General features: G+C 35.3%; 1 protein-coding gene across 2 annotated transcripts in view; it reads left to right on the top strand.

Moving 5' to 3' along the window:
• Positions 1–12,100, top strand: part of LOC140751658 (protein O-mannosyl-transferase TMTC1) — a 159,853-nt gene that overhangs the window by 145,731 nt on the left and 2,022 nt on the right. For both annotated transcript variants that reach the window (XM_073085632.1, XM_073085633.1), the window contains 9 exons: positions 2,091–2,267; positions 3,757–3,946; positions 5,704–5,825; positions 6,395–6,559; positions 7,125–7,238; positions 9,054–9,197; positions 9,666–9,865; positions 10,453–10,618; positions 11,887–12,010. In XM_073085632.1, coding sequence (XP_072941733.1) covers positions 2,091–2,267; positions 3,757–3,946; positions 5,704–5,825; positions 6,395–6,559; positions 7,125–7,238; positions 9,054–9,197; positions 9,666–9,865; positions 10,453–10,618; positions 11,887–12,010 — 1,402 coding nt within the window. The remainder of the gene's footprint in view (positions 1–2,090; positions 2,268–3,756; positions 3,947–5,703; positions 5,826–6,394; positions 6,560–7,124; positions 7,239–9,053; positions 9,198–9,665; positions 9,866–10,452; positions 10,619–11,886; positions 12,011–12,100) is intronic.

The following is a 12,100-nucleotide window of genomic DNA, read 5'->3' on the forward strand; positions in this document are numbered from 1 at the left end:
TGAATATAGAAATGAATCGCGTCGCAATAGCAAATTGTATGACTACACCTGCTCGCAACAACTTCAGAGCCGACTAGCAGTTTGGCGCGGACTATACTACAACACACGACAATTTATATCTCTGTTGACGTATGTTTTCACTACAGAATGATATAGTTATATTTTTTTCGTATTTTTTATGGAGTATTATTTTTGAATTTTTTTTATGGAGATTTGGAGGTTGTAGAACTTTGAATATTACCTGCAACCTCACCGTTTCTAGGTATAACTTAGCAGTGTAGCGATATTATTTGGTTTGCTTAGAATAATAAAGTTATCACTAGTAGAAACACACCTGTGATCGACATCAGGTAGGCTTTTTGTTCCACATGTAATTGGTTGGAGTTCTCCATGCGCCATTACCAAATACATTAAGTCTTTCTTACAAAGAAAGAGATTTTCCATAATCAGGGCACTTGAAATTAATTTATGCTTTAGATATATTTCTATTAGAAAACATAAAAAGAGTTCAGTAAATTTATTACTAGGATAAAAATCTATTTTATTATATACAACAAGTTATCGCCATTATGTTCTCACTTGCGTTCGTACCAGTCTCATTGTAGTGTCTTGCTATATTAAATTACTAGAGCGCCTATTGAATTAGAATTTTCTCATTATTACTAATCTACAAAATTAATTTCGTACTCTGAATAAATTTTTAGCCTAATTTCAAGCTAATTGGTTAAGGTCTTATTTAATATTAGTGGGTGGCACTGAGAATGAAACGGAGTTTTCAAATAGTTTTGATTAATTTAGATTTTTTTAGAGTTTGTAATTAAAATAGTAGCGACATTAATGTCGTGGAAGAAAGTGAAATATTACTATTTGTAATAATCAGTAAGATGACAGATTAAACAAGAATTCGTTAATTAAATCTACAATGAATAAAGTACGGTACAATATTCAACTTTAATTAAATTAAATTTTTGTGTAATACGTGAGCGAGGGACATAATTATACAAATTTTATTAACAGCCATAGTACAAACAATAAGCAAGTTGTAAGTATGTATTGTGTAACATTGTATTTCCGTAAAATACTTAAACCTTTTTTAATTTTGCTTTTGGAGCGTTTGGGAAAAATAAAAAGTGTGGATTTTTCTAAACGACAGATAAAATCTACACCATTCTGTACTCAGCGCAAGGCAAAGCCCAAAGTGGCAAAGAACCTTCAAGAACTTCATCATATACCTTTACCTACCCACATACATTATTAATATTATCATTACTCATTGAAGAAAAATAATTCCAATATTTCATTACAACTTCACTGAAATGAACCAATACCGTTCTTTATACGGATGCTCTAAGTTATCAATATAAATATCTATGGCCGGTAAGTTATTTCCTTTAACGAGAACTCGTTTCCCGGAAGAAGCACATCTCTTACACGGAAGAATGGCTCCGTTGCTAACTTCATTAAATGCATTCGTTTCAGATAGCAGTAATAAAATATTTTATTAGTTATTGAGAATCTAGAAATATGATTCTAAGGGATATCAGGAATATGTCTTCGTGGAAGTGGTAGGAGCTATCTCAGAGCTTAATTAGGTTTTTACAATAAATACATAGTCATTCTTGAATTGTAAGCCTTTATATAAAACAGTTTATTTATAAACAAAATACAATTAAACTTATTTTGAACTTATTGGTGATCTTATTTGAAATAATTTTGTACTTAATAACATAAACTCCCGAAGTAACAAAACTAGTATTACACTTCACATTTTTACCACTTGTTGAAGACTTAGTGCGGTGAGCTTATAGCCGCACTAGGATTTTTTGTATATAATGAAAACCCAAAAGCTATATAGACAAAAACTGAAAGCCACAACAGAAATCGAAAATACTTAGGTACATATTATATTAGTCAAAATTAAATTCTAAGCCATCTGCATGCATGCATCATACGGCAACAAAGACAGCTCCATTAGCGTCTTCAAATAATTTCTAAAAATAACACAAACGTAACCATCAGACCCGTACAACGACCGCATGCATTACCATCGTGAAGATATTTCAAATAATAACCCAAACTTCATTCCCCAGATCGGTGTGCTCATTGAAGATCGAGAAGCGCTGCACGGGGCTGTCGATAAGGACCATCAAGATAGTGGTGTCGTTAGCGCTCCTCATATGTCTGCGGCTGGCGCTGCTGCAGGGCACGTGGCCAACGTTCTCGCCGCAAGACAATCCAGCCGCTTTCCATCCTAGCTTCGTTGTCAGGTAAGTTTGGTTAAGTGTATTGTCAAGCCAAGATCGGTGTGCTCATTGAAAATCGAGAAGCGATGCACGGGGTTGTCGATAAGAACCATTGAGATAGTGGTGTTGTTAGCACTCCTCATATGCCTGCGGCTGGTGCTAGTGCAGGGCAGGTGGCCAACTTTCTCGCCGCAGGACAATCCAGCCGCTTTCCATCCTAGCTTCGTTGTTAGGTAAGTTTGGTTAAGTGTATTGTCAAGCCAAGATCAGTGTACTCATTGAAGATCGAGAAGCGATGCACGGGGCTGTCGATAAGAACCATTAAGATATTGGTGTCGTTAGCACTCCTCATATGCCTGCGGCTGGTGCTGCTGCAAGGCACGTGGCCAACGTTCTCGCCGCAGGACAACCCGGCCGCTTTCCATCCTAGCTTCGTTGTCAGATTGGTTGGTGATCAGATAGGTAGATTTGGTTCAGAATATTGTAATGATACTTTTAATACTATGAATAAACATTGGAAATAATTGGACTTTGAAGACTTTAGAGGAGAAAATTTACAGTACTGCAATAAGAAAAACAATGACATATTTTTAAAAGATTGTTGCATTTACACAATAGCGATATACGATATAACGTATAATTTTTTTTTTTTTGTTTTTATTCTAATGTCAATTCTAGCATTGACTGAAATCATAGTGATAAGTATAGAACCAGTGAAACTACTTTATTTCTATACAAAAGAAATATAGACAATAATAAAGAAATTCTAAAAGACACTAACGTTAAGTTTTTACTGCATCTTCAGTCGAGGTCGTGTACCGATCGATTTCATGTCTGCTGCGTTTGAATCGCAAACTCACAATAATATGCACATCCAAACATCAAATAACTCTGGTTAGAATACTAAGGACTAAGTGAAATCAATTAACATAACATTATGTACATGATCCGGCGTTAATAAGCCTCAATTCCTTTTAAAAATCAAAGTTTAAAATTTACAAATTGCGTTGCTTTGATTTCCTCTTGTGGAGTTCGCTAATATTTTACCCGGTCGTACTTCGTCCTAATTCACGCCCATTGTTACCTTGCCAACACCTAAATCGGTTCTAATTTGTTTTCTATTGTGGACTTCGATAAAGTTTGCTTCGCCCGCCGATGAGTTTAGACGTAAATTCAGAATCAGCGCGAACGCAAATAACAGAGAAACTCAACTACTTCTGTATTGTTAAGTACGAATTTTAACTTCAATTTGATGTTGATGAACTAAAGTAGTAAAAATTTACCTTTAATATTGCCTCTTTACTTAGTAATCCTTTGTTCTCCAAGACTATTTAAATTATTCCTTGTTACAAAGATTATTTATTACAACTACGAACTCCGTATCTTCACGTAATAGGTAAATCTTAGTAAATAATTCTCAAAACTATCTCTTTAAGTGAAATCATTAGTTATTTTAATTACCTAAATTTAGTCTTATAAGTTTAACATTATTTATCTTCTTTTTTGTTCCTAGATTGATGACGTTCTGCTATTTGGCGGCGTTTAACTGGTGGCTGCTCCTCTGCCCCTGGACTCTCAGCCACGACTGGCAGATGGGTTCAGTGCCCCTCATCACCAGCGGCTGGGACCCACGGAATTTCCTGACATGTGCTGCTTTTGGGGCGTTATTCCTACTCTGCTATCGGTGTATCGCTGATTTAGAAGTAAGTAATAATTCTAGAAAATCATTACGTATATGCTAGCTTTGACCACTATTAATAACGTCGATCCAACTCCCTATACCTGACTTTGCTTAATCTTGCAGATCGAGATTATGTTTTTTTATAAAATTAAAGTAGCAAACGAAGATGCAGTTCAGCTTATCTACTATATCTTGGACCAACTCCATACCGAATGGAAGTTGCACCTGAAGCCGGTCACATATACATAGCCACTCCCGAGGATTAGGACGGTTGCCTCACTTGTGTCAACCGACATCACACCTTTCCACAGAAACACAAGTGCTTCACGTTCGAAGCACGTGGCGGTAATACTTGCCCGGTTGACCCGTCCTTGTTCTACCACCTTAATGACCCCTGCCCTGTCTGTACCCTAAGTGCCCTTTTATGTACCCTATCCTATCCGCAAGACCCGTACGCAAGCAACAAGTAATGAGATTATGATGATAGGCTGATATTAAGTTAACATTTACTCCACGCTCCGCTTTAATACAATAAAAATGGCATTATGTAAAGCACTCGAAACCTTTTTTCAAATTGCCGGGGATAAATTCCATTTAGTTGGAATACGCGTCTACTAATTTTCTTCGTTATTAAGCTAGGGCAGCAGCAATAAAGGCTTTTATATAATTAAGATGCGTCAAAGAGCTGAAATGGCCGACAGTGTAGAATTTTAATGACTTTAATACCTCTTGAAATTAGTTCGTTTCAGACCTAAGTGTTCGTTTATTATGGAGATGGTGTTTATTATATTATAGAGTACAGTATACGAGGTTTTGTGTTCGGTTTTGTTTGGGAAATTTTCGGTGGTTAATCTTATATTATTGTATCCAAATTTCTATGCAAAATGGTCTATCTTTTAAACAGCTGTAAGAAAAAATTATTATAAATATTAACATTGTGCATTTGCATAACTGTCTATTTAGGCATAAGAGTTTAGAGATACAGCAAATTGCTACATTTTTCATTCGTAAACTATTATGTATTTATAAATGTTTATCTAAACACAAACCTATAATAACAATAAAAGGAACAATAACAATAATAAGAAAATCTTTAGAATAATATCTGACCAGCTCTTAAGGCTATATTTAATATTGTTGGCTTTAACATAAATATCAATCTAAAATTAGGCTCTCTGAGCAATCGCTGTAGTCTAGAGCACTCAGAATTCTTAGTAACGTTAATAATACTTTGAGCAGTTTGAGATGTTCAACGAGAATAAATAACTTAGGTAATTTTCATCAGAAATAATACCTTTTTATGTACCTGCTGTTTTCAAGTTGTTCAATTTTAGACCATTTCAAATAACACTTCTTCTCATGGATGTCGTAAGCAATCAAAGGATTAAATCAAATAAATTAGAAATAAGGCTAAAAAGTGGTAAAGTCAGTATAGTTTACCCCGGAGATACCAACGCAATACCGTAACACCTATTTCTATTTAATTACAATAATGTTAAGCGCGGCTATGGTCTTATTTGAAGGGTAAGACGTACTTTTCTGAAGCGTCCTAACTAAGTCCTCCGGGGCAGCAACGCATCTGTGGTCGATCTTGGCAGGACTTTAATTTTTACTTCAGTCACAGATGTCCATGAACTACACTTACCATCAGGTGGACTCCATGTTCGTTTGCTACTCCATTTTTTTTACAAAAATGACCACGTTTAGGCGCTATATTACCTATAGGTATATTTTACTTCTAAAGGTAGTATTTACAGTAACTGTATTTACGTTTACCAGGTCCAAAGACACACCCCAGCTGTGATCGGTCTGCTACTCCTCGTCGTGCCTTTCGTGCCAGCCAGCAACCTTCTCGTCACCGTGGGCTTCGTCATTGCAGAACGGGTTTTGTACATACCCAGGTAAGTAGGATATTAATTGAATACTGAATACTTAAATTGAAATACGTTCTTTAAGTTACTATAAGCTTGTTAGTAAAAACTCATATTATCACTTTAAATTAATGTCAAAGAAAGATCTGTCCTGTCGTTTGCTGTTAATACACAAATTTGATAAATATATTACTCGTATGTAATATATTTATCAAATTTGTGTATTTACTAAACTGATAAGTACTTATATACTCGCCCATAACAGAAACACATACAAGGTGGTGAATCTATGAATCTTGTGAAATAAAAGGGATAATAATTGTGTATGTAAATTGCCATGTGCGAGTAACACTAAATTAAATAATATTTTAGTAGTAAAACACTGTCAAATATTAATTTTTATTTATCCTATATAAGTATATGAATTCTTATGACTACGCTTAAAAATAATACAATCATATATTTTTATCGATTGGCTCAAAAGATCCATTCATTATTATTTCTTTTTCAAATTATTAATGTCATTTCAATTTAATAAAACAAGAAAATATGTTTTCTTCAATTTATTACACCTATACCTCTTCATCAATTATTAACAGTGTCGGCAGCGTCATAATAACAGCGTACGGAGTCCAGCTCATGTGGTACTCGAAGCCAGGCTCGAAGATCTTCCTCGTGGTAGGGCTGGCTCTCCTCGCTGCAAGCGGGGTCGCCAGGACACATCGACGAAATGCCGATTGGAAGGATAGGGCTACGCTTTTGAGGTCAGTATCATATAAAAAAATACATAATATAAATTACAAATAATAAATGTGAGTATTATGTTACAAACATTGTTAGTCTGTTGTATGAGGACACATTGTTTTATACAGGAGGTCCGGGGTTCGAATCTTAGTTATGTGGTTATTAAAGATTATTTCTTATTAGGTGTACCAGCAGTGTGAAGCATTACTGGTTTGAAGGTTATGGTAAAACAGTAATACTTATATGAGTAGTAATCCACCTATGGTTGATCTAAAGTAAATCTCCCATCCTCTATCTGGGGTTAATAAGATAAATGAGCAATTACCTCCAGGCGGTCTGCATTGTCTGATATTTCGAAATTACGTCAATATAGTAAAAAAGCACAAATGTTTTCCAAAATCTAATTTTACGCTCTAACAACATTTTCATATCGCCCAAATCCCACAAAACTCATTACATACGACGTGTCATGTTACATTTTAACAACCACAAGCGTAAAACTTGACACGGAAAGCTTTACACCTCGCAATACCCGCTACGGTCTCCGGATTGGGGTGTAAATAACGCTAATGTGTTTTGTTGCAGGGCGGATTTACTGACTTTGCCGCAGAACGCTAAACTGCATTACAACTTCGGCAACTTCCTGCGCGAAACGGAGCAGCAAGACAGCGCTATCAAACATTACAAAGAAGCTCTGAGGTACGGGCGACTTCGATATCATAGTTGCACTAAAAACGTTTGTAAGAATATTGAAGGCGCTGCTGTGGTCCGGTTTGAAGGGTGTGGTAAGGGAGACAGACTTTTCCGAGCCGTTCCAGCTTAGTCCTCAGGGGTAGCGGCGCATCTGCGGCCGACCTCAGGTGGGAATATCTAATCCTATCTGGGGTTTATTACAGATGTCCATGGGCGGCAGTAGCCACTTACCATCAGGTGGACTGCATGCTCGTCTGCTACTCCTATATTATAAAAAATATATATATCATATCGTATCGATACACCGATATCGTATCGATATATAGGTAACAGATGTATGAACTAGGCATTCCGATAGCATCTCACATTACCCTGCGTCGATCCCATCGCCCCCGGTATCTACTGAGGGTTTCCCTCTCGTACACAAAACAAAATTAAAAAGGCATTCCGATATCATACCCAAACTTAAAAGTCATGTTTATTAACATATGAACAAGATAATACAGCCAACTATTTATATTTTCAGTAATTTTATATTCGTGTCATCTTTTAATATTCCAAATTCATTAAGGTGAGAAAGAGATAAGCTAATTATATAGATGGTGTCAAAATGAGTATGTTTATCGATCACTCGTAACTGAAATTAGTTTCAATATCGCTACCAAGCAGTTTATTAGATATCGATATAAGAAAACAGTTTTTTATATCCGTTCCGTAGCCGCTATTCAGTTTTACATATCCAGATACGAAAAACAAATATCGGCAACGTTACCGTTTTCGAATAAAACTGTACAGTACAAAGACGTTTGCGTTTACGCGAGCATTTCGCGTGCGATATGAGTTAAGTTTGTCGCGTGGCTCAGAAACTTAACGCGTGTTTTATTGTTCTAACATTTATTGGAAGTTACAGACATTTAATATTTAGACACATACAGTTTTATTCGTTTTCCACCGACTTCGTAAAAGAAGGATGTTAGTTGTATAACTAACTATAAAAGTACCTACGAACTACGAGCTATAAAATTACATTACATTTAGTGATTCCATTTTATATTATACCTACTGCATCTGTTCCCGGAATTTGTTAACGCACTCCGTGCTTCTTGATAATTTTATCAAGAAGCACGGAGTGCGTGATCATTATATTTATAATGATCAAAAAAATATATGGGATAAAAATCATAATACGGACCACAGCAGAAAAGCAGAAGCAGTATATTCTGCAAAATATCAACAGTTTTAATGTTATATACCAATCTAAATTGCTATGCGACTGCTGAAATTACGACAAGTGAATTTATGTTTCGAAAACAATGAAGCTTGACAACGGGGGCTGATCCCTATACAAAATATCAAACATACACGAAATGTGAGGATTCCACACACGTCGTTAACATCATACTTTAAATGTGCCACGCCATAGTGTCAATCAACGGCACAATTGACTTTTAAAGCAAACAAATTTCATATCATACCTTGTATTCAAAAGTATCTTTCGATCTTGAGAAATTGTAAAATAGTCTTAGAGAATAGTTCCGCTTAGGATATGGTAACTTCCTTCGCTTATCCCCTGAGGAAACTACCATCACTTGTATTTCTGCTCAATGACAGCAGTGTTAAGCGCTGCTGTGTTCTGGCTTGAAGGGTGTGGACACTCACGACGACTTTTCAACTTCATCAGGTGTAGCTACGCCTTTATGACTGACTTCATTTAGGACTTAGGTGTTGATTACAAATATATTTTTATCAAATGGACTGCATGTTCTTTTTCTACTTCTACGCTATGAAGGGGATCGTCGATAAAGACATGTAATATTACAGATTATGGCCGACATACGCGAGTGCTCACAACAACATAGGCACCCTTGTCACGGGAACCGAGAATGCAGAACACCACTTCCTACAAGCGATTAAGTACAATAAGCATCACGTGAACGCACACTATAATCTTGGGAAGCTGTACAAGTAAGTTCTTGTTTCGTGTTCCTTCACTTTGTTTTCTGAAGTTGTACTGTATGTATGATTATGTATGTACATTGTACTTGTATATAATAATTGTGAATATTATTCATTCAAATATGTCTACATTTTTTTTTTCCGAAATACTAAATGTATGGATGTTAATTGATATGATCATTTACCTTTAAATTTCTTATTTAATTATGTAGATGGTAGAACCTTTTGTAATTGCACTCTGGAAACACCCTACTTTTTTCAAAATCTTGCTATTTCTTTATCTTACCATGCTTTATGCTTGATAATTTTAAGGAATATTTCACGAAATTTTTGAGCACATATAAAAAAATAATTGAGAGATTTATTTCATTGTTTTTATTTGTATAGTACACCCGAGGTTTACATATTTAGTTAAGTAATATTAAAACAAAGACAATAAACATGATGAATGTAATTAATATGAAAGTAATGTATCAGGAAAAGCGGCAGAACCATACAAGCAATTAGGATGTTAGAACGATGCATCACTCTCCAACCAAGGTTCGTGCAAGCACACGTGGAGTTACTCTCTCTTAAACCAGAACCAGAGAAACAGAAGATACTGGCGAAGCTCGTGGAGCTGGAGCCGAACAATTGGGAACATTACGTGTTGTATGGGAACTGGTTGAGGACTAAAGGTGAGAGGTTAAATTATTTTTTCAGAGGAAACAAAACTGTTCATATATGATAGTTGTCATGTAGCACTTACAAGTTCACATGTATTTGGTGATGATAATAATGATGGTGATGTCAATGTCACTATATATAAATAATAACATAACAAAAATGATAAAAAAATAAAGTAATTATTTGGAAAAAAACACACATTATAAATTTATTTATTTATAAAATGACTTATTAAATTATACTTTTATATCACGGCGTGCGTAAATTGACGTTTTACGCACGCTTCGCGTGCGCAAAACCCCCATTTCCGACCCCGTAATATAAAATTTTATACAACACGCGGACGAAAAATGTTTTTCTGACTCGTGTGATTGCAGTCCTCGCCTGCGGCTCGGCCTGCAAACTTTTTTCGTCCTCGTATTGTAATGTACTATTAGCAAGAGTACTGTCATTTGAAAATGAAATTTAATCTCACCGGACATTAGTGAACAATATTTGAAAACCTAAAAGTAAATTATTATTTGAAACAAAACTCGAAAGGTCCTTTCAAATAATATTTTATCCTTCAAACATTTCCGGATATCGGATTCAATTTCAGGGTTGCCGGGGCCCGCATCGAAATACTTCTTAGAAGCCACACGACTCAGCTTCAGGCATCGTAACGTCGACCGACCGGTGAGAGGAGATCTGATTTCGTTCAGGTCGACCGCGCTAACGTACAGGACGCTCGGACAGAAATCGAGAACCCTACAACTTTTAACCAGGTAAGGAAGACCGCTTAAGTGCAGAAAGTAAGGAATCCGTATCGGTTGTTTAAGGGGAGATAAATAATATTAAAGGAAATCCGTGGTTCAATGGCAAAGATATTGCCTTACAAAAGTGGTGCAAAATTGTGTTTTAGTTTGACGGATGAGGTTAAGCAGTGATCATTAAGGAGAGTAGACGGTTTTTAGTACGTATCTATTTCGATCAATGTTTCCAATGCGTAGTTATTGACTATTCAAGTGGGTTGTTTGTTTGATTGTTGCTTTAATGGCATTAAAAATAAATTAGTAATTGTAATTTCAAATAAATATATTTGGGACAGCTAGCGAAAGGCTTTATTACTTATAGAAATAATAAAGAAATCGAGTCAGAAATGGAATAGTCTACGGTTTGTTTTAATAATGAAAAGAAAACCATGATAGTCTTATCAAAACTTTATATAGTTACGAGTCAAAATTTATTTTAGTACAAAAGGCAATATTAAAACTAATCAAACAAAAATGTTGTTGGATATCCTTCAATATATACTACGAAACTATCAGTACTAGTGTTACATTATACGTGATTATACTAGTGTCAATAATACAGCAATACAATATACAAAACATTCTAATAATCTCAATTCTATTTAGTTCATTCGGTTAAGCGAAGCCCTAAAGATTTCTCATTTGCCATTCTTTGATTGCGGCACAGAAAATTAAATAGCCGGAATTGGCGCTACCCGACACTTCTCGGAAACCGGACCAGTTAAGAGCAATGCAATATTATTTAAATAAAAATAATCCTTTAGAGAAACGTTCTTTCATTGCGTCTTTCCTAGCACTTTTAAGTTTGCTTCAACAGTCCGTTCTTTTTCGTATTTGTACTCATTTTTGTAATTGCATCTCCTCTATTTATTTTAAGATCGCGATCTTTTCATTAGCATTTAATTAATAGTTCTTTGTGCTATCTTATTTATAGGTGGGTTCACTGTTATAATTATGGGCAAAACCTACAACGTTAGTGTTATTATTATTTTATTTAGCATTGAACGATACTAATCAGAATAATTGGGCATAGTATCATAAGTTTCATGGACAGGAGTTTGATACTGTCACTATTTTACATTTTGGACTATTAAAACATTATACGATCTACATGATACTAAATTTTTACAACATGAATTAGTTCATGATGTAAAAAATGTTGTATCATTTAGTTGAAAAATCCTATCTGCAGTTGAAATTTAAATTAAGAGATCGTACTTTTTTTCTATTTTAACCTCTAGATGGCACACATGGCGAAGAGGTTGGCCAAGTGCAGCGGCAGCGCACATGTATCTACGGGATTGGAGGCTGAAAATGGAGCTGGAGGGTCGAATTCAAGTTTACTCTAAGGCCGTTAATCCCACGGTAAGTACAGTGGAATTGTTGAAGGGAAAATTAACACAAAGTTATGCTAAAATTGTTTAAGTGGAAAGTCAAAGTTATTCAAGTTGGAGA

Source organism: Epargyreus clarus, unplaced genomic scaffold (genome assembly GCF_041222505.1).
Source record: "Epargyreus clarus isolate Ecla_fem2 unplaced genomic scaffold, WU_Ecla_fem_2.2 ptg000023l, whole genome shotgun sequence".
In the NCBI taxonomy this organism is placed as follows: Eukaryota; Metazoa; Arthropoda; class Insecta; order Lepidoptera; family Hesperiidae; genus Epargyreus; species Epargyreus clarus.